Source organism: Pempheris klunzingeri, chromosome 20 (genome assembly GCF_042242105.1).
Source record: "Pempheris klunzingeri isolate RE-2024b chromosome 20, fPemKlu1.hap1, whole genome shotgun sequence".
In the NCBI taxonomy this organism is placed as follows: Eukaryota; Metazoa; Chordata; class Actinopteri; order Acropomatiformes; family Pempheridae; genus Pempheris; species Pempheris klunzingeri.
This window is the reverse complement of record NC_092031.1, coordinates 9,386,432-9,408,893: the sequence shown is the minus strand read 5'-3', so window position 1 is coordinate 9,408,893 and position 22,462 is coordinate 9,386,432. Positions and strand designations below refer to the sequence as shown.

The following is a 22,462-nucleotide window of genomic DNA, read 5'->3' as shown; positions in this document are numbered from 1 at the left end:
TACTCACAGTATAAGGTGTTTTAAAGTTAGATTAAATCTGTCAACAAATTGTGGGCAAAAATGAAGATTTGTTTTGTGGTCAGGATGGTTACAGACTGATCCCCCTGATTACACAATCATATTCACAGATTCATATCTTAAAAACATCATCTTAAAGAATATTTTTTAAAAATCCATAGCAAATATTAAGATGAATATGCAATGATGGCTGATTTTTATGTCATCAAATTTACACTGCTTCCACTGGTCTCTGCCTCCATCTATTTCAGTATTAACAATAATTGTATATCAACATATTTTTGTCATTGCAAGGTAAGAAAATATCACTAAATAAGCATTATTTTAGCTCTGCGTCTTTATTCACATTATCACAAACTGCAATACATAACAGACAACTCATCATTCTCTTATTGGAATAACAATTGATCAAAAACAGACAGAGATTATATCAAAATATATAGAAATTTGCCATGCTATGATATACTGAAAACTAAATTGAAGCATTACATTCTTGATATTGTAGTTGCTGTGTTTGAACTGCGGGAGGCAATGTGTGATTACATTTGTAACACTGAGAGGCAGCAGCTAAAAAGGGGAATATCACATATCACACATTATTCACCCTTCAGAAAAAAACATCTATTGGATCAATAAAATGAAATAGAGATAAGTGAAATATTCAAGTCACATGTTTGCGTCTTGGCACTGAGAATCACAAGCAAAGCAACTTCTCAGACGAAGCAAAACATATGTGTGTGATTAGCATCACCAATAATCCCATTTTTATCTGAATTGTTTGCTGTGATGAAGCATCCATTTATTTCTGCTAAATACATATTAGTTTTATCTGGATAGTAACTTCTTTACTTTAAACTCTGATACGCTTTATCTATCCTCTTAACCTTCTATCCCACTTTACCTTTTAATCCTTTCTTGCCTTTACAAAAAACACCCCGGTCACGTCATCAACCCCCACCCTCATGTCCTGAGGTAGTGTGTAAACCTCCAGCCTGATTAAGGTGAAGCCATTCTCCTTCAAACTAGCACATATCTGGACCTCATTCAGAGGGACCACAGGGATCTTTACCCCTGGGCCCCCGAAATAGTAACTCTCTCCCAGCGCTCCGATGAGCAGGAGGTGACCACCACGCCGCAGGAGCCTCCCAATGTGGCCCAGGGCCCTGGTGAAGGCAGCCAGGTCAGGGCTGACGCTCTCCAGACAGAAGCAGGAAACAAGACAGTCAGCCCCCGCTGAAGGAAGGGCATCATGGGCCAGAGGCTGAGGGCGGTGCACGTCAATGGGGAGGATGTCCAGGACGACTTCACGTAGCTTTGCAGCTTTCTCTGTCCATGCTGAGGGCCTGCAGACAAGACCAATGAATCACCAAATGACACGACAGCTAGCATGAATATACATCACAACGTGAATCTGCAGTAGTTCTGCAGCAATTCACTACAGTTCCTACTATAGTGTTGGCACAGAAGAACACCACATTGCAAATGAGTATTTAGTTGTTAATTAGCTGTGCTAGGGGCATAGCTCTAGGGATGGCACTGATGTCTGTTAGTCAGTCAGTCACCCACTTTGCAGACTGAAATGTCAGCAACTTTTAGATAAATTGCCATGAAATTTTGCACAGGTGGTAATGGTCCAAAGAGGGGGAAGTCTCACAATTTGGCACTCCCCTGACTTCTCCTCCAGTGCTGCCAGAAATTCAAAGCTTTCACTTATCCAGTGGAATATCTCTGCTGACTGGATGAATTATTACAAAATTTGCCACAGACATTCATTTTTCCAAGATCATGTGATGATCCCGTGACTTTTAGTGCCACCAAAACTTTAATTTTAATCAATTTATGTTTGGTTTCTGCACATGTCTTTGTGTTCCTTCTTATCAAACTGACTTTCCAAATCAAGGCACTTTAATCAATGTCACATATTCAGAAAGAAGACCAGAATGCTCATTACTCAGTGTTTCATAACAAAGAGATATTGAAGTCTCCTAACAGAGATTAAAGGGATCTGGTCGTACCGTCGCCCCTCCAGCTTGCAGACGTGCTGCAGGTAGGGTGTCCAGTCCAGGCTGCAGCCTCCCTCATCCTGGAGCCAGTGTCTCAGCTCCTCCCTGTTGACCTCCAGGAAGTCTGTGAGGAGCACCTTTTTGAAAACCTCACAGCCGCTCAGCACCTGGTAGAGGGTGGGTCCCGACCCTACGTCCACCAGCAGCTCACCACTCACATCGCCTGGAAAGGCAGAGGAAGCAGAGGAGAGGTGATTTTTTTTTTTTTTACCATAATGCCTTGGTTACAACAGTTATGCACTACTTTTGTCTGGAATTAAACTTTTCATACAGCACGTCCAATTGCCAAATCATACATTTTCTTAATTCTACATCTACTCCCCTTAACATTTGTTTCACACTGTTAACTAGACCCTGCAACATATATTCTGGAGTAGCTGAAATTATATATTCCATCCAAATCATATTTTTGATGACACCAAATGCAAAATATATATTTCAATGTAAATATATATTTATTTGATATTCTAAAGTTGACCTTTTTATTTAGCCTGATGTGTTTAGTATGATTGAAAAAACACAAATATCCTTGAACAGTGTTTGGGCACATTTTATATTACTATGAGAATAAAGAAGTCAATATTTTCACCGAGAACTTAGAAGAAAGGGAAATTGGCAGTTGAAGACGAAAAAGAGTGAGAGACAGAATAACAGAGAAGACAATCAGCATCTGGAGCACCTGCTTCTTATGTAAATCAAAAGAATTTTTAGATAATAAAAACTAAACAATTATTATTGAAACCAATGAACAAAATACACCAATAACATTGAGATTATCATAGTAGTTCTTAATTAGGCCATATCTTTGACTCCATTTCTATACCTTTTTATTGGGCATGGAGTGTTTGGGAATGGACTTTGCATGATCCATCACCCCGTCTCCTTACCTTCAGTGAAAGCTCTATGCAGACATGCTAGTTTCCACGGCACAATGCTGTCCTCTCTTTCAAAATCAGCCCGTGGGGGAGTGTAGTTGTACTGCAGATACGCTGCAGGATCAAATCTCTTATAGCAGGCTGCCATGGCTGCTATTCCATTCTCTGTTCCCTTTTCCTCCATCCTCTCGTTTTCTCTGTGACTCTTCTTGACACCTCTGTTTAGTAGTCAGCCTTCAGGTGCACCGCGACCCCGTCAACCACTTTATATACCTGTGCATGTGAGTGTGTGCCTGCGCCATTATTTGTGTGTCTGTGCTTTTGGGGCTACTCTGAGTTTCATGGGCAGAAATGATAATCCTGTTTTTGGGCCAGTGCTGCTGCCTGATAGCATTTGTTCTGTTCACTTTCCCTGCCCCGAGGCACTGATACCATCAGATCAGGGGCTTCCTCCAACACTAGACACACTAATGGACTCCTCACATGGCTTTTAGGTCTTCCACCCACCTCTCAGAGGCCCTCCATATCTCCACAATCATTCTACAGGGCTTTTCACATGCAAACAACAGACCAGGTTCGTCTCAGGCAACCCTGTTTGAAAGACACAAACAGTAACTCAAACAAGTTTGTCTCCATAGCTGTCTCCTGTTGGCCATTTTTCTGATGTTTGTATCGAGTAGCAGAGAGATGGGGAATGGTGAGTAGTAACAGGGGAAAAGAAAAGTCCCTCGTGTTATTAGATGATTACAAGAAGCTGTTTATCGTTATTTTGAGCAATACATTTCAAAATAGAAGTGGTTTCACTCAGTCCATCAAATAAGAGCAATGTGAGCAAAATGAGCAATGATTTATTTTGATAAGAGGCTTATGTGAAAGCTTTAAAAAATGGCTTTCAAGGAAAAACACACAGAGTTGCGATACTTTTTTGTTTGGATTTAACATTTTTAAATAGATCTGCATTTTATTTTTAGTTTAATTTGCATACATGCATCTTATAAGAAAATATTGGAAGTTTTGGATTATAGAATATTTAAATCCACAACTTTAAAAAAGACTTTTATATTTAAATACGCCTTCGCTTGCCCACGCAATGAAAACTTTAACTTTAAAAAATTAATGATTCAAACTGATGTCCTGCTTTTCCAATCTTGACCACCAAAGACTGAAGAAGGATTTATATCCCACTTGATCAATTTTCCAAAAGCACAAATACATGTAATGAAATATACTTTAAAGGCCGTATTTTTTAGATTTATTTACTTTTTTGTGATCATTTCTTTACTGTCCACAGACAACAGATATTGTGTCTATTTGTATATATTGTCTTTTTCTGTGTTTTGGAAAGAGAACTAACGACGATATTACTAAAGCTGATGCCTGCGTTTAATAAATAACAGCTAATGATGTTTCTATGAGAACCGTGACTGTGTGTTATCAGTGAGGGCAAAGTCCTCCTTGAATAAAAATAAGGTGGGCTGTTAGGGAATTGGGAATTCCAGGATATTTTCATTTGACCACCTTAAACCAGAGATCAAGGTGTGTACCAACAGTATTCTTGCAACATTTAGTACAGTTTGGACTATCTGTAAACTTATTTATCTTAAGCATCTGTATGGTGTGGCATAAGATGTATGCACATACTTCTAGTGAATGAGCTGACGATGGTGAGATGAATACATTTAAATATTATCCCAGTCATGTTCAAGGCCTTGTGTCCTTCTAGGTCACGGTTCCAGGTGTCACCACCAGAGTTTTGGCACTTTTAGAGATTAAATCGTTATAAATGGTGGACACCAATGCAGCATAGGATGTTCGAGGATTAACCCAAGAGCTCAGTGAGAGAGAGAGAGCACTTTTGAATCCTACAGGCCGTATTATTGACTTAGATCACAGAACCTTGTGAAAGACTCCTGTGGTTTGTACACTGGCGCTTCAAATTTTACAGTACATGTCAAATGTCAGACAGTGATGTGTCTCCTCCACGACATGAATTTAGTGACACATGACTGTATTTTTAGTTTGAGCAGACTAAGAATGTCATCATCAACAAACTTATCTCTTCACCTCACTGGAAATATTTAGTATTATGGTTATTTTTTGCCAGGCAGTGGGATACATCTTATTTATTGCTCCATTAAAATGGCTTACTAAATTTTGAAATGACGACTCACAGTGGCCAGCTGACAAAACAGTGAGCTTCATCCCCTGATTGAATTAATTTTCCATCTATTCCCAGCAAATCCCAGAGCAGCAGCTGAACCACTGTGGAACACAGCCATCTACTAATCAAACGTATTCTCCCCAGGAGTCTCTTAACACCTCGTTCATCCCTGGCAGCTGAACCAGAATCCTAAATACACACACACACACACACACACACACACACTCACACTCTGAACTTCTTCAGACGTCCAAAGTATTACAGTGTCCAAGGGAGACAAGGTATTTGTGATGTGAAATTCTGCCAGATGATGTAGTTAAAATCAGGATATTTGGAGATTATAACGAGAGTCAGGCTGAGTAAAAGGGGTCGAGAGTTTTCTTGCCCAGGAGAATGTTAATGCAAAGCATATTTAATTCCCTTTGGCATTACTTCTGAGTCTGCAAATATTCAGTGTTTATGGCTTTTAGACTGAAATGTGTTCGTAAAAGCTGTAAAATGTTCCAATTTGCAAATACAACTCCAGGAAGAAATAAAACGGCTTCCATTTAGAAATATCAGCATGCAGCATATTCTCATATTGTAATATTGTAATAAATTTAGAAATCAGTCATCAACTTCTTCAAGAAATACTTCACTTTATTATTTGTTCAGATTGAAGAAAACTGAGTCAATCAGAAGTCACATGTTTTCATGTTAGTGTCTTTATTTTTGTCCCCTCAACAGCTGTTCACATTTCTTATCAACAGCAGTAATATTTTTTTTTCTCAAGTCCTGTGGCAAAATCAAACGATGGTACTATAGCACGAAAGGTACAACCACATAAGCCTTTGTGAGTATGAATCTAAAAACCCCTTTTGCATCAGTTTTCATAAAATTCAACAATGATGTTGAATTCTTAATTCGACATCATTTTATGACACTATTTTATGTTGTGATACAAATATAGTCTATTGCTATCATAAACAATCACAATTGATTAAGCTGCAAGCAAAAACACAGTAGTGCTTGGGTTAATATGATAATTTGCATTTGTTGAAATATCGAGTATGTTTACCAAGAGAACAAAAGCGTCAGCCAAGGAACCTCGGCAGCTTTGTTATCTTCATCACAGTCTTCCTCTCAGTCGTCTCTAACCCGGCGGTCTTCGGCCTCACTTCGGTCACGCTGCAAACTTCCTTCTGGATATGAAGTGGGCCTCGCTGCACCTTCCGTCCCATGGCAGAGGAGTTGGAGGTAGGCTGATGGGGTCGTCTGGTTGAGTGTGTTTTGGGATGGGGGTAATTCTTGCTGATGGCCCCTGAGAGGAATCGCTGGAGGAGCCTCCTGGCCTCCCAGTGTTTTGCTGAGTGCTCTGCCTCCATCACTGACACCCTGTGATAAATACACTTCATATTCTAAACTTTTTGTTTCTTTATCAGCATGTTGGTTGGTTGTTGCTGCAGACATGCTTGCATCTATCATTCCATTTACACGCTCGCTTCATTTTTATATATTATTCAGTTAAAGTGTCTGTTGACGTGGAGGTCACTAACCTGTGGTGGTCATGTGGTATGAGGGTGAGGCTGTGCCAGTGAGCCACGTAGCTCTGTCCGCTCTGCCAGTCCTCCTCCAGGACGCTACAGTCCAGCTCAGCTCTGCTTGCACCACCCACACTGCACATCCCTGCTGCCTCCACCAACCAACCCTGACAAACACACACACACACACACATGTTTATTCAACATGATTAAAATGATGATTATGTGGCCAAGACATTATCATTATTTTCATGACTAAGAAGCTTATTTAAAAGTCACTGAGAACTTAGAAATACAGACTGTGGCTGAAAGGTGATACACAGTATGTTGTTTTTACCATTATGTACTATCAGCATATCACTGTCCAGTTAATTTGGATGTGAGACTATTGTGCTCATGAGTAAATGACCCCAATACAATTTGTGTCAATCCTACTTTCCTATGATATTACTGTTTTTAACAGCTTTCCTCCTCTGATCCTTTGTTTTGTGCTGTAAAAAAAAATCCCTTAAATCTGACTTAAGAGAATCTGGACATAATATATTATCTTGTCTGGAAGCTACAAATCAACCTGCCAGCATTGGTTCTCACTGATTTGTTGTAATATTAGTCAAATATTATTCTTTTGAATAACAAAGTAATAAAGATGATGTTTTTCAATAATAAACTTGTAATGAAACTTACTTTTTCTGCAGGTCCTTTCTTCTACCAAACCCTTCTTCTCACTCTTTATGTTGTTACTTTTCTGTTTGCTGGCAATCTTTTCCTGTGAAGTTTGTCTTTGTCAGAACGTTTCCACTGATAAATTTTGATCTTCAGTAAAGACAGCACAGCTCCTCCGATCTTTTCTGCTTTTCCCCAGTGGATAACAGGTCAGCTTGACCATGTGGGCTGAGTATTAGAGGGGTTACATAGTTGTGTATCTGCAGCTATTTTAGAGTGTCTCTGCCACCAGCGGGACATGCCGATATTAGAAACAATCCACATGCTGCCACTTTGACCGTGGACACAATCAGTGGACACACACTGAACAACACATACACACTTCACACTTTAATTTAATCTAAGATTTGTTCTAATCAGACTTTAGCAAAACTGGGTTCATATGAGTAAATCCAGATTTAAAATAGAGATGAACCCTGTTGCACAATTGAAAATTAAGCTCTGTTTAGTAAATTCAAGTTTAGTGATTTAAATCAAAATTCAATTTTTTAATCAATATTTTAATCACTATGGAGATGCTTGTTTACCCAAATTAAAATGTTAAAAAATCAAGACATTTTCATATTGTCTGGAGTAAGTAGTATTAGAGAGGGGTAGATCGACTGTTATAACTGTTAACTTTCGGCTGGTTTGTATTAACGTATTAAAGCTCTTTAAACATTATATTGTTTGCTAACTAGCTAAAAAGCTAGTCAAGGTGGCTCAGCACAGAAGTTCCACTTTCTCGCACTCTGAGGAAAAGATTTTATTGAAGTTTAGGGTAAAAACTCAGCTTAACCTTTCTTAATTTTACGTTAGTTTTAAAGTTTGGTGCAACATAATTTAGTTAAACTATGATTCAGGTCAGATCAGGTTGGAAAATGAATCCTCGTCAGTGTGACTCAGCCTTATTGTGTTATCATATAAAGTCATCTAAAGAACCCTCAAGCTCATGTTTAAACTGTCCCACTTCACCAGGTAATTACATCCGCGCTCTGTGCCTCAGCCCACTGGGACAAAGTGTCTGGTCAGAATCAGACTATGTGAGATTCCCCTTTCGAACATCTTGTTATGTCCCATTATTGAACTGCTTGAATCCAGCAAAACATTACAAATATAACTCAAGAAACTCAGAAATAACTCAAACACTCTGGACCAAAGTGGTGGACCAGGCGATCAACAGATGGTCATTTAGTGTGTTGTGGTATAAAAATGCACACCATCAGAATCAGCTACTGGCATCACCTATTTATTGCCTAGTTTTTATGACCATCATTTAACAATGTTATGGTGATATTAGGTCTTTTTTGTATTGTTGTATTGTAGTGTTTGTTGTACTGATTTTGTTCATGACCAGCAATTTGATGCCTAATATGAGGTTCAGTTTTTAAAATTAGACTGTTTTGGTATAGAAAAATCAAGACTTTTAGAAATTCAAAGGGATCGAGAGGAGTTAAAAGATTCTGAAGATACACGAAAGCACATGAAATCTTATATTCCTATACTTGTGAGGACAATTCTTGACATAACGCACTCTGACCTTATCTATCACAACTAAACAATGAACCCCTAATGACAACACACACAAACACACACACACACACACACACACACACAGATAAATTACTAGATTAGTGAAGCCAGGAGTAAGGTAGGGGTCAGTTCCTTCCCCTGAGTCAGATTGGCAGATAAAAGAACGAAGAGGAGGAGGAACACAGGAGAACAGATAAAGGACAAAAGCGGACAACAGAAAAAAAGAACAGGACAGATATAATGGAATAATACACATTTAGCCAGAGCAACAGGAGCCAATTTAGTTATCTATGGTCCTGGGGGTAGTGGGAGTTCCACAGTGTCAGTCAACTCTGCTCTGGGTTACTTTTCATTTTGTCACAGCAGGACAGTGCAGGTACAGAAAACTTTCATCATTGCTGTGGCCCTGTGATAATTTCACCACATGGTGGAAATGAAATGTGCACAGGTTAATGAAAGCACTAATTAGGGCACTCTTGTCCTCCCGTTAGTTTAGATTAACAAACAGAGACTTTATTTTTATTTAATTTATCCTTTATTCAGCCAGGTTGGTCCCACTGAGATACAAGATCTCTACTTCCAGGGAGTCCTGCTCAACATGACAGCATAAACAGTTTCACCTACAAGACAGAAAAGCTGCACAAAGGAAACATAAAACACATAAAAAATGGACTGACATAAAAAAACACTTTCACGTGATAGAACACATACGATACATAAAAGGTACACAGGGGAAAGAGTGAAAGAGTTTTCACATGAAAAGCAGTTTCACCTTAAAAGACAATTTCACAGGTAGTGCACATGAAAGACAGACAAGGGACAAAAAAGTAAAAAAAGAAAAGCGTATAGGCCATACCAGCAATATCCATAACACAGTCCATTTCAGGTTAAAGTTATTTAAAAAAGCAACATGTTCCCTTAAGGCTAGTTTGTAAAAGACCCTGAAAAATATTCAAAGAAGAAAGTGCTTTTGTGATGATGGTATTTTGCAGCTCATTCCATGTCCATGGTGCGTAGATGAAAAAAGTGGTTTTACCAAGCTCTGAATGCACTCTGGAGAAATTTAAAGTTCCCATATTATGCAAAATGCACTTTTATGTTCTTAAGTTTTTAAGTTTTTAACATACTGTAGATATGTGGCCCCAGTGCCACCATTCTCTCCCTTTTTGTCCTGCTCCATCAGTCAGTAAATGTGGGTGAAAACACGCTGTTTAGATTTGGCTCTCTTTATGATGTCATAAGGGGATCTGTTAATCATGTCACCTCCTCCAGCCCTTCAGGTCGACCATCCCCGTCCACTGAAAGCCTCCTGAGTCCACCTTGCTGTCCGCTATGATTGTCCCTCCCTAAAACCAGCTACAAAGATGTCAAAGGTGAGACATCTTCTACTCTGGTATAGAGAGGACCATCCTAAGGAGTTCTTTCTGACAGATAGTTCTCGGACCAATTTAGAGGCATTTTACTGAGGTCTATGCAGCTTAGTCTCCATTTTAGAAGTTCAAAATAGGGCCGTAGCTGAACACAAAGTACTGGGTTTGATGTTGGAGATTAAAAACAGAAGCAATAGACTCCGCAATGTAATCCTGCATCAATGGGATAAATGACTGAACCAGCAGAGATAAAGTCGCTATTAATGGTGTCTGCGGTTAACACATCTCATCACACATACAGCAGCACAGTGATCACTGACATAATTACAAAAGGTCCCAACCACAGAGAATCTGTGGGGTGCATTTGGTGGCCGTTGTATGAAAAGCAAATTTTTGTCACTAATATGAGTAACAAAAATGTGTTACAGTAACAAAAATTTGTTTCAGATATCAATGATCAGTGATACCTGAATCAGGACTGTCGTGTACTGAGTAAGCATGAGTTGTGTGCCCCTACTAGGCCTATATTGTTTGTCAATCTATAGAGTCAGCATGCTAAATACCAAACCTGAATGGTTTTTGTATGCTGCAAGCATTTTGCATTACAAGCATTACACCTCACCACCTACAGTAAGAGTTCAGACGTCTCAAATGATACCAAATATCTCAGGCTGAATTGATGGGATGTGTATATTAAATGCAAAGATTGGACAAGGCATTATGCAGAAAGAAATGAGAGAGAAACACAGAAATTAAAATATAGTATGTATATAGTACTGCGGTAGCTTGTAAATTAGTAAATTAAATATGTGGGATACATTGTAGCTTCCTGTTGTGTAAACAGTAAAATGGTTGTAAACAGCAAAGAGGAAGCAAAAGGTAATGTGTTTGTATAATTTCTAATTATAGCATCTAATTACAACAACTAATGTTATCATTAGGGGAAATTATCGTTGATAAAAAAAAAAATTAAAAAAAAAAAAAAAAATCCATGGATAGGGGACTTTTATTTTGAAATGCGAAAGTTTACACGACACTTCCTTTCCTATTCCGCATTTCGCCGGCCGGCGTGACGTCAGATCCTGCCACTTCACCGCCAGTTTACGAGGCTTTTATCTGCAGAAAAGCAATACTTTATTTTAGTGGTCTCGCCAACCAGGAGTGAGAAATTAATCTGCTGCCCTTTCTCCATTTCCGGACGCGGTGATAACGTTGTTGCGGCGGCCGGTTTGCTGTTGTTGTGAACTGCAGACACAGTTTCATCAGCAACTCTGTCATCTAACTGAGGGAGGAGTCGTGCACATGCAGAGCCCACCTCTGTTTAACATTTGTGTGATAAATGAAAGAATAACGGGTTAAAGAAGATGAACAAGACTCAATAGAAGACTTTACACAGGACAGGTCCAAGCTAAACTGGGACTTCAGGAGGTTAAGTAAGAACAAACACTATTAATTACTTCACCATGTGGGGAAACAGGGATGATTATACTTTGGCTGCACTTTGGGAGTCAAGGGATCACTCTTCATGTTGCCATTTGAATATAAAGCTCATCTCTAATGTCTCGGGCAGATACCACAGTTCAATGTGTTTCATGCTGATGTTGTGTTTCTCTGTTGTGTCCCTCTGTGACAGTAAAGGCTCTAAAGTGACCATGCTGCTGCGAAGGCTCACCCTGTGCTCAAGGAACCCACTGGATTTACAGAGACACGTATGCCGGTCGCTCATCAGACCACTGACACAAGGCAAGCGATGCTGCAGTCCCACGCTGTCATACAGTCTATCCATGTCAATAAGCACTGCGTAGATTATGCAGTCAGCTCACATCATCATCCAGCAGCCAAGATTACGGAAAAGCAAAACAACAAACTTGTTACAGCACATCTTAAAATAGAGGATTTGGTGCTGCAAAATAGTTGATTTTTCCAATGTTGATGTGTGATTAATCATTAGAGTCATTTTTTAGCCAAGTGTGACAAACATTTTCCAGTTGTGGGACTCCGCTCTGCATTTCATCATGCTTTGTGACAGTAAACTGAATTTCTTTGAGTTTTTGGAGTGTTTTTTGCATTTTAAAACACCAGCTTGGGCTTTAGCGACCTGTGATGGAAATGTTTCACCATTTTCTGACACATTATACAACAATTCATTGATTGATTGATTGAAAATGATCTGCAGATTACTTTAATGATAAACTAATGTCAGATTCAGCAGTATAATGTGTAACAGTTTTGATCATTTATTAGGCAGGTTGTCAAGCAGAAATGCTCTTTTTCTCGGTTTCTTATTACTGTGAGTGTAAAATATTGTGCTTTTGACTGATGCATTGGCAAAACCTCACCTCAGCCTTGTGATGGGCATTTTTAAATGTTTTGTGACATCATATAGTCGACATGATTTATTGATCAATTGAAAAAAAAGAAGCAAAGATTAATCAATGATGATTTATTTCATCCTTACTCTCTCTTGATTATGAATTTAAGAGCATTTTGGTTTTGTACTTGATGAAGATTTTCTTAATATATTCAATACAGTATCTGCAGGCAGATGTGGTGACTTTCATAAGCAGACCTGATAAATGGCTGTTTTTTAATGCTGTGCAAACTTCGACTGAGCTGCTGTGCCCGCAGGGAGTTTTCTGACCAACTCTCGCCTGTGCGAGTTGTCATGGGCCTCTCTCTCTCTCTCTGTCTCTCTGTCTCGCTCATGCGCCTCATTGCTCCAGAGAGATGTGTAATGTCAGCACGGGCTTTTCTTGCTCGACCTGCTGATGTGGCAGTTTAAAGGCCGTGATTATCTGTTTCCCGGGTTACAGGTGGGTGAAGGGGAGGGCTTTACTGTTTGTCTCGGCCATGTAATCAATGAAACGAAAACCCAGCAAAACATGTCGTGTAATGTTTGCAGCATTCTTTGTGGAAACGTAAATTTACCAATATTGATACATCAGCAAGCTTTTCAAAAGTGGAGGGTGCTGCATAATCCACAACGTTGTTTATTTCTTCTTATTTTACCTCATGGTTTCATTTTCAATAGATTTTTATCAAAAAAATCTGTTTTGGGATCATTCCATTGTTGCCCTTTGTGTTTTGCTGATGATTAACTTTGAGATAAATGATAAAACACATTTTTCACCTGTAATACCTCTTCCCCCTCCATACAGCTCCCCAGGGGAGAGCCCATGGCAGCTCCTTTGCACACCGCAGCGAACTGCGTCAGGCCAAGAGGATTGTAGTGAAGCTGGGCAGCGCTGTGGTCACCCGTGGTGATGAATGCGGCCTGGCTCTGGGGAGGCTGGCCTCCATTGTGGAACAGGTTAGAGGCCAAATGGCAACACAACCTGTTCATTAATGAAGGATAAAATAACTCTTTGGTCTGTCATATATAAACCCATGCTTGTGATTTTTCCCATCGACTGCAGTTTATATTGATCTGTAGACCAGCTCACTATCATACTTATTTATTTGCATTTTTTGCTCTTTTTCTGATTCCAACTTGTTTTTTTGAGATATCTTTCCACAACAATACAATAGGTGAATTGGCTTTTGCTGTAAATGCAAACATTGTATTATTTGTTGAATAACAGCAATGTCTTTCTCCAGAAACAATGTCCTTTTTTACTCTGGCCAATCTGCCAAACATTGGGTTTGGATTTGGGTTTTTGTTTTTTTTTTGGCAGAAAGTAGATTCAATGAAAGCCATTGGCATTGTTTTTGGAAACAGACATTGCAAGCGTAGCTCCATTCAGTCAATTGTATTGTGGTAGAGGCAAAAAACTCAGACAGATATCTCAACACCACTCAAACACACACTCAAAAATAAAATCATGGCTGGTTAACACTTAATTGGGTGAATTTATCTTTAAAGCTGAATCCTCAGCAAGTCAAAAAAGAGGACAAAAACTAGCACAGCTATGGTGTTTGAGTCCTAATGGTGTGTATTGTTGTGCAGGTGGCAATGTTACAGAATCAAGGCAGGGAGATGATGATTGTCACGAGTGGAGCCGTCGCCTTTGGCAAGCAAAGATTGAGACATGAGATCCTGCTGTCCCAGAGTGTCCGACAGGCGCTGCACTCAGGACACAATCAGCTCAAAGACATGGTGAGAAAATATCGAGGAATGTGTGGGTGATACTAAAGGATAAATCAACACTGAGTCAAAAAAAAAAAAAAGAAAAAGAAATTGTTTCTTCTGCACTCTTTAAATTTCTTATATTCTCAAATCTCATATTCAGGGTATGTGGATGCAATTTATGTTTTTTGACATGGTTTGACTGAAGCGTGTCACTGAGCAGCCAGAAGGCTGGACAGATAATCTCTTTCTTCAGAGAATCAATCTAACCAGACGCCTGCTGCTTATGCGTTGCAGTCTTTGCCAGTGCTGGAGGCCCGGGCCTGTGCTGCAGCTGGACAGAGTGGCCTGATGGCCCTGTATGAGGCCATGTTCACCCAATACAGCACTTGCACTGCACAGGTACTTATATATTTCATAGCAACATAAACTCTGCATTTTGCATTTGTACCAGTCACTGCATCTTCTTAATTCTCTGCTCTCTTCTCTCTCCTGTCCTGTCAGGTCCTGGTGACAAATCTGGATTTCCATGATGACCAAAAGAGGCAAAACCTGAACAGCACATTGCAAGAACTGCTGCGCATGAACATCGTGCCCATCATCAACACCAATGATGCTGTGGTGCCACCGCCGGAGCCCAACAGTGACCTGCAGGGGGTAAATGTGGGTACAGACAGCATGGGGGCGACGCTGGTAGCGGTGGCCTGCAGGGGTCCTGCAGGGGTTGGCGGAGAGTGTTTATATAGTGTGGACAGTTACTTTTCATTGACTACAGTATTATCTATCACATACACACACACATGCACACACACTGACAGAAACACCTCTGCCACCCTGCCTCACCTCATCAGCTCTGCCCTCAGTCACTAAGGCATGTGCATGCATGGAGGGGATGGAGGGCAGTGCATGCAGTCACTGGGGAAGAGGTGCTGTCAGAAGGGGCCGCGACTAACTCTTGTAGGTAGACGCCTCCTTTGCCTGTTCTCAGAAATAACTAACACATCTTTTGCCTGGCGATGATTGCACCTCACCTCCTCTGTCAGTCATTTTATTTCTAATACAAAACTGTTACAAAACTACATTAGATGACTGTATTTGGTATAACATTGCTTGTTGACAAATTCTTCTTTTTCCCCCAAAATTATAACCTGATGCGCCAAATGGTTTGTTACACAGAGCCATCTCCTAAGTCTGTTTGTAAGTGTTTGTAAAGGGGCAGGCATGCTCAGTAAATACATGGCAGGTGATTGGATGAATCATCTGTCTGTCACAGTCTAAAGCAGGCTAGCTTCAACCTATCAGAACAATGAACTCTGTATAATGTAGTTAGAAGTCTTGCCGAAGCCAGTCGGGAGAAGAGCAGTTCTTTCAGTGAAGAAATCCTCTCTATTCCTGTTAAAACTGTGCTTTAGCAGCATCTGCGCTAACCTCTTTAGGAGCCGCCATTGTTGTTTTCAAATGAACAGTTTCTTTTTGCTGTTGTCCCACCTGAGCCTCACCTGTAGCTTGTGCTGATCCGTCTGAACCACTTTGGTTCGCCCAGAAGCACATAACTGGAAGCCTAGCAAGATTGATTCTCAAATGCTGGTGATCTTGCAAATTCGGCTGCCTCCCGAAGTTAATTACGTAAAAAATTTAAATGGAAAAGTATATTCAATTTGAAAACCTAAATGGACCTAATATGTCCATCTCTGTGTCGTTATGAATTTCATTTTAAAATTTGCCCAGCAGAATGACAATGTGGTAATAGAAAAAAACGCTGCACAGTACACGAGTATTTAGTCTTTGTTTCTATTCATCAGGTTGCCTCTAGTCCTTAATAAAAGGCTCAGATGAGAAATGGCAGATGGCTGACTTTCTCCCACTACTTTTCTGTCTTGAGAAGCTTACGTCAGCAATTTTCTGGTTCTGTAGGTGATCAGCATTAAGGACAACGACAGTCTGGCGGCGCGGCTAGCTGTAGAAATGAAGGCCGACCTGCTCATCGCGCTGTCTGACGTGGAAGGTATGCGTGTTACCACAACAACAATCTGGGTCAACTGTTGGATAACCACACCATCTGTCTGTGCTCTTCACTGTGAAAAAACACTCCTGTTAGGGTCAACTAAGAGTCATATGATGGAAACAAACACGGACCTTTTGCCCTCATGTCTGAAATTGATGCTGATGGGGTTACCACACTGTGTGCGTGTGAATGTGTTAGAGGGTTCATTCAGTATCAACGGAGAGGATTTAGAAAGCTGACTTGATTATTGATTTCTTAGGACTGTACAACAGCCCCCCTGGAACAGATGATGCCAAGTTCATTGACATCTTCTACCCTGGAGACCAGCAGTCCATCACTTATGGTACAAAGTCCAGAGTCGGGCTGGGCGGCATGGAGGCCAAGGTATGTTAAAATTCATCATTCAACTTTGTTTATTTACATTCTTATCTCAGTGGACACTCATCTGATAAACAAAGTGCAAAGTTTCTTGTTATATGGATTTTTCTTGCTACTTCAAATTTGATTCCCACGACTGCTAATGAGAAATGCTAACACTGCAGAGGGAGAGAAATAGGAGAGTAACCAGAATCAGTGGTGGAAAGAAACATTTACTCAAACAGTGCACTGCAATTACACAGAAATACTGTACTTCACTGACAGCTGTAGTTATTAGTTACTCTTCGGGCTCAGATTTTGCATATAACAGATATAATCCTTTAACATATTGGTAAAAAATTAAGTTCCAACCTTTTTGGCTTGTGAGCTTTTCACAGAAAAAGCAGCGTGCTGTCGGGGCTTCTTGCCACATTTCAGATGTCTGAGTTGTTGGCAGTTGCACCAAAGAGAGATTTCCTCTCTAACCCTCTCATATGGTTTCAATAAATAACATAATAATATTTCACAAGAAAAGCAACATTTCAGGCCAATTTCCCCAAAAAATGAAAAGAGATTTGTGTATCAGACCTTTTGTTTCTTTTTGTCTTCCTTTCTCTCCCATTTATCATCTCATGACCCTTCACATTTATCCTGTAACACTTTGGAGGATCAGGTCTGGACTTGATTACCTGAATGTATATAAAATGGGTGAAGCTAGCGTCATATCCACCAGCTACAACAATGAAATGCTTCTTAAACATTGATATATCATTGTGCTAATGTCATATATGCTCATATCAGTCAAAGGAGTTTTTTTTTTTTTTATACAAGTACATTTTGATGACAATACTTCTGTATTTTTATTTAAGTAGAACTTGAATGCAGGACTTTTACCTGTATTGGAGTATTTCTGAATTTTGTACCGGTACAATAACTTTCATAAAGGACCTTAGTATTTCATGCACCACTGCTGCTGAGTTGCTACCTCTGATAAGCTTTGATGTCCAGCTAAACCCCATGAAGTCAACTAGTGCAGCTGTGTTCGTGTTCCGGTTTTGTGACAATTCTCCATTTTAAGAAAGTAGACACGTAGACAAGTAGAGACCTTGTTAGAAATTCTGTTTTTCTTCATGTGTTTTTCTGCAGGTCAAGGCCGCCCTCTGGGCCCTGCAAGGTGGCACCTCAGTGGTCATTGCAAACGGCACCCACCCAAAAGTAACAGGTCACGTCATCACTGACATTGTGGAGGGCAAGAAGGTGGGAACCTTCTTCTCTGAGATCAAACCTGCTGGTGAGTTCACCTTGGTTGCTTTCTCTCTTAACCCCTTTTCACATATATCAGTGAGGTTAGACTAAACATTAGAAACACCTGACAGTTCAAGAACAGAACAATCTACGGCATCCAAAAGATTAAGTTCTGTTAAACAAAAACTGAATATTAAACCTTAATGAACGAAGGATTTATTGTGGGGCTGTTGTATTAGAATATGATAGTTGTAGCCTGGGGTACATAATAAGCTGAACAACTGAGTGCATGTTAAGTGTTAAGTCTGTCCTGTCACTGACCTTCACCAGGCCCAACTGTGGAGCATCAGACAGAAATGGCACGAAACTCTGGAAGAGCTCTGGCATCCCTGCACCCAGACCAGGTGGCACATTGTTTTGAATAAGATCAAAAATGTCTATTTAGGTTTTGTTCAATAAAGTTTAAAAACCTAAAGTTTAAAGTCCTAAGCTTACCTTTATCAGACATAAAGAAACGCTGACCCCTTGTGGATAGACGTGCTATATGCTCATCCTGTCTGTATTTGGTTGACTTTGTTGTCAGAGGAGTGAGATCATCTGCCATCTAGCAGAGCTGTTGACTGAAAGGAAGGAAGAGATTCTGGCTGCCAACAAGTTGGACATGGATCTGGCTGCAAATGCAGGTAACAGGTCATCAGGTTTAGAGGGGATGCAACAGTGTAGAACTCTGCAAAGTTTGTGGCAGAAGTTTTTAGACTCACAATATTTAATTCGAACATCATCTTTTTGTGTTATTTTTGAACTAACTAATTAATTCCGACAACTGCAGAGCAAAGTCTGGACTCAGTGGTGTTTTAGGTCCTTCCAGAGAAATACAAGCTCATGTATCCCCACTTAGGTTCTGATTAGGTTATTATCTCTCCACCAGAGGGCAACTGTTATCTCTGTATAGATTTCCTCAGTTCATCCCATATTGCCGAATACTTAAGTGTAACTTTGCTCTTCCTCCCTCATACAGGCCATTTGCCAGCAGCTATGCTAAAGCGTCTGAGCTTGTCTCCAGCCAAACTGAACAGCTTGGCCATAGGTCTGCGTCAGATAGCTGTGGCCGCCCAGGACAGTGTGGGCCGTGTGCTGCGCAGGACCCGGGTGTCACACAACCTGGAGCTGGAGCAGATCACTGTGCCCATTGGAGTTCTCCTGGTCATCTTTGAGGCCCGACCTGACTGCCTGCCACAGGTTTTTGCTATAACTTTATTCTTAGATACGTTTTTTTAGTTATTTTGTGTACTAGTAAGTGCAAACAACATAGATAAATGATAAAGATGCCCCATTGCAAACACTTTTGTTTGAAAATGTATACATATTCCAACAAATGCAAACAAAGCTTTCTTGAAATGACTGCTTTGGTATCACAAACCGTGTGTGTTTTTCTCCAGGTGTCAGCATTGGCCATAGCCAGTGGCAACGCCCTCCTGCTGAAGGGAGGCAAGGAGGCAGCCAACACCAACCATGTCCTCCACCAGCTCACCCAGGAAGCCCTCTCCATGCACGGAGTCAGAGAGGCTGTGCAGCTGGTAAAATTAGTTTTCCTGAACATTTATTACAATAAACCTTTTGTAGCACATTTCACAGACAGGGGGCACTCAGAAGTCAGCCCACACAGCAGGCCTGTACAGCATGCGCTTCTAGCTGCTGTGGTTAACAAACTTGCATTTGTTATAAGGTGAGCACTCGTGAGGAGGTGGAGGATCTGTGCCGACTGGATAAGATGATCGACTTGATTATCCCCCGAGGTTCATCTCAGCTGGTGAGGGACATTCAGCGGGCAGCCAAGGGCATCCCGGTGCTGGGTCACAGTGAAGGGGTCTGCCACGTCTACGTCGACGCAGATGCCAGCATTGACAAAGTCATCAAAATTGGTCAGCATATATACATTTCCCTGCTGACTTGTGCTGCAGAAGTTCATGTTTACATTCCTCCTGTATTAGTAAAGTGTGGCTGTGATAGTGGAAGGCCAACCAACTATGTCAGTTGACTGATGTTTTCTCGTTGCAGTCAGAGACTCCAAGTGTGACTACCCAGCTGCATGCAATGCCATGGAAACTCTGCTGATTCACAGGGACATCCTCAGGACCCCTCTGTTTGACCAGATCATCGACATGCTGCGCACTGAGCAGGTAAAACACCAAATGTTAATGCATTAGTCCACATTCACATTTGTACAAAAACTCATCAAGCATTTAGATGGTAGCCTTTTCAGCTGAAAATAATACTATAATAATAATGATGTGGTATTAAGATTCCGATCTTTTTTGTTTTTATCTGTGTGGTGTCGCTAGGTGAAGATTCATGCAGGCCCTCGGTTCGCCTCCTACCTGACATTCAGCCCCTCAGAGGCGAAGTCCCTGCGGACGGAGTACGGTGACCTGGAGTGCTGCATGGAGGTGGTGGACAGCATGCAGGACGCTGTGGACCATATTCACAAGTATGGCAGCTCCCACACAGACGTTATCATCACAGAAAATGGTAGGTGGCCCAATGTCTAAGTGATGTTTTTTTTTTTTTCTTTAGTCTCTTTTCCTTTTCAAATTCTACCCTTTGGCATTTTGAAATAGCAAAAAATCTCCACAGCCTAAACAGCTCTGGTCAGTCTTGTTCCGCTCCATGCCTCTTCATGTCGCTGCCTGATATTCCTTAAGATATTTTTAGGAATATCATGAAACTAAATGTGTCCCATTAACACCAAAGGGTATATTTTTGAATGTGTTTGCTCACACAAATAACAACGTTCGTAACGTGGCTCAACTTCAACAAGAGGAACTGTTCTAATTAACAAAAATCCTGTACATGATAAATATGCATATAAAGACTGAGGTACAAACCCCCCATAAATGGTTAAGATACAAATATGCAGAAGACTTCAAACATTTCTTCTGATGATCAGAATAAAACAATGAGAAAGTTTGCTGTCAGCATTTCTACACTGAGGATGTGCTGCTGCCATCTGGTGACAACGGAAGGTACCTCACTGAATTAAAATGTACTGTTTGTGTCAGTGTAAGCTCATGTCAAAGAGAGAGAAATGCAAATATGCAGATAGGAATGTAGTAGGTAGATGCCAAAGATAACAGAGGTATAGATGGAATCGAATATGCAGGTATATGATAGATATGTGAGTAGACAGACACATTGGTGAATTGGTAGATGATGTTTTGAAGCAATCAAGAGAAAAACCTCCATGGCTCCTTGTGCAACAAGGACAAACTATTCTATTTACTAATACAACATTAGTATTTCCATCTTTATTTAGTATTTACATCTCAATGAGCTGGACTTAATATTCTTGATGACATTTGGACCTACAGACATCACCCCGTCCAAGATGATAGAAATTGAATTGAATTGTGAACATCCACCCATAAACACAATCTATACATGATTGTGTTTATGGGTGGATGTTCACAGTTCACATGATTTAAGAGCTTATAGCACTGGGTGTGTGCCAAACTGACACAGGAAGACGTGTTTGTGATTGCAGCAGCAGCAACAAATACCAGTAATTATGTTTTGAAATCCTCAGAACAAGTTTTTCTTTAAACCTTTGCTCTTATTCACTGCATTAATACACTATTTCAACTAAATTTCTATGGCACATCTACAATATGTAGTTGTTATGGTACTTGTCATACCTGTCATGGTAGTTGTCATACTTAACGGTAGTGCTGACCAGCCAGCTGCCTTTCTCCTACAGAGGACACAGCGGAGCAGTTCCTGCAGCAGCTGGACAGCGCCTGTGTTTTCTGGAACGCAAGCTCACGTTTCGCTGATGGCTACCGCTTTGGACTGGGTATGCTATGGTCTTATCACCATATCTTTTGTTCCCACTTCTCTTGTGAAATTGTTTTTGACAGCCTTCATATTCTTACTTATATTCATTTGTTATTCTCTGTGAGAACTGCACTCTCTTTCGGTACATGTGATGTTCACCACCCTCACTCACGCTGTTTTTTTTTCTTCTTCTGTCTGTCTTTGGCTCTGTCTTTAGGAGCAGAAGTAGGTATTAGCACAGCTCGTATCCATGCCCGGGGCCCTGTGGGCCTGGAGGGGCTGCTCACCACTAAGTGGGTCCTGAGAGGTGATGGGCACACGGCAGCAGACTTCTCTGAGCAAGGCACCATGAAATACCTCCATGAAAACCTGCCTGTAGGGCAGCCTCCTGCTGGGCAGAGGGACAGCAACTAGACCAGAGACTTTCACAACACTCACTTGGCCTTAATATTGGTCAGACTGTTTTTCTTTGCCCACCAGCAGCTCCCCCCGGAGAGCCGCTGGTGGCTGGTGTCACTGTTTTAAATGGCGAAAGCACACAGCGTGGAGAGAGACCATTAACACACCAATGGTATATTTTATCAGCACAAACAGAAAGTTGTCCTTATTCAGACTGTACTGTTTTTCAGGGACAAAAAAGTTTACAAGTGTTTTTAAATTCTACCTCAGCTTATTATACTTTTATATGAGTTAGGTAACCCTGATAGGCTCCTGCA

At 40.6% G+C, this 22,462-nt stretch overlaps 2 protein-coding genes across 2 annotated transcripts; one reads left to right on the top strand and one right to left on the bottom strand.

Moving 5' to 3' along the window:
* Positions 1–922: 922 nt before the first annotated feature.
* Positions 923–3,140, bottom strand: LOC139220351 (phenylethanolamine N-methyltransferase). The gene is made up of 3 exons (XM_070852432.1): positions 2,969–3,140; positions 2,034–2,244; positions 923–1,361 (listed from the first exon to the last, which is right to left on the bottom strand). The coding sequence occupies exons 1-3, from the start codon at positions 3,138–3,140 to the stop codon at positions 923–925; spliced, it is 822 nt and encodes a 273-aa protein (XP_070708533.1).
* Positions 3,141–11,894: 8,754 nt separating this feature from the next.
* Positions 11,895–22,181, top strand: LOC139220019 (delta-1-pyrroline-5-carboxylate synthase-like). Its single transcript, XM_070852057.1, has 17 exons — positions 11,895–11,985; positions 13,401–13,552; positions 14,189–14,338; positions 14,606–14,710; positions 14,813–14,971; positions 16,223–16,313; positions 16,573–16,697; positions 17,817–17,961; positions 18,246–18,319; positions 18,499–18,598; positions 18,934–19,154; positions 19,355–19,492; positions 19,642–19,837; positions 19,974–20,095; positions 20,258–20,444; positions 21,670–21,765; positions 21,964–22,181. Exons 1-17 carry the CDS (start codon positions 11,895–11,897, stop codon positions 22,158–22,160), a joined length of 2,349 nt encoding a protein of 782 aa, XP_070708158.1. The 3' UTR covers positions 22,161–22,181.
* The last annotated feature ends 281 nt before the right edge of the window (positions 22,182–22,462 follow it).

Bases quoted from the DNA above. Each gene is read 5' to 3' on its own strand.
- LOC139220351 (XM_070852432.1), bottom strand. From the start codon at position 3,140: ATGGAGGAAAAGGGAACAGAGAATGGAATAGCAGCCATGGCAGCCTGC. The intron at 2,245-2,968 runs GTAAGGAGACGG...CTGCCTTTCCAG, and splicing joins GCATAGAGCTTTCACTGAAG to GCGATGTGAGTGGTGAGCTG. The intron at 1,362-2,033 runs GTACGACCAGAT...TCTTGTCTGCAG, and splicing joins TGCAAGCTGGAGGGGCGACG to GCCCTCAGCATGGACAGAGA.
- LOC139220019 (XM_070852057.1), top strand. From the start codon at position 11,895: ATGCTGCTGCGAAGGCTCACCCTGTGCTCAAGGAACCCACTGGATTTA. The intron at 14,972-16,222 runs GTGGGTACAGAC...CTGGTTCTGTAG, and splicing joins GTGACCTGCAGGGGGTAAAT to GTGATCAGCATTAAGGACAA. The intron at 17,962-18,245 runs GTGAGTTCACCT...GACCTTCACCAG, and splicing joins CTCTGAGATCAAACCTGCTG to GCCCAACTGTGGAGCATCAG.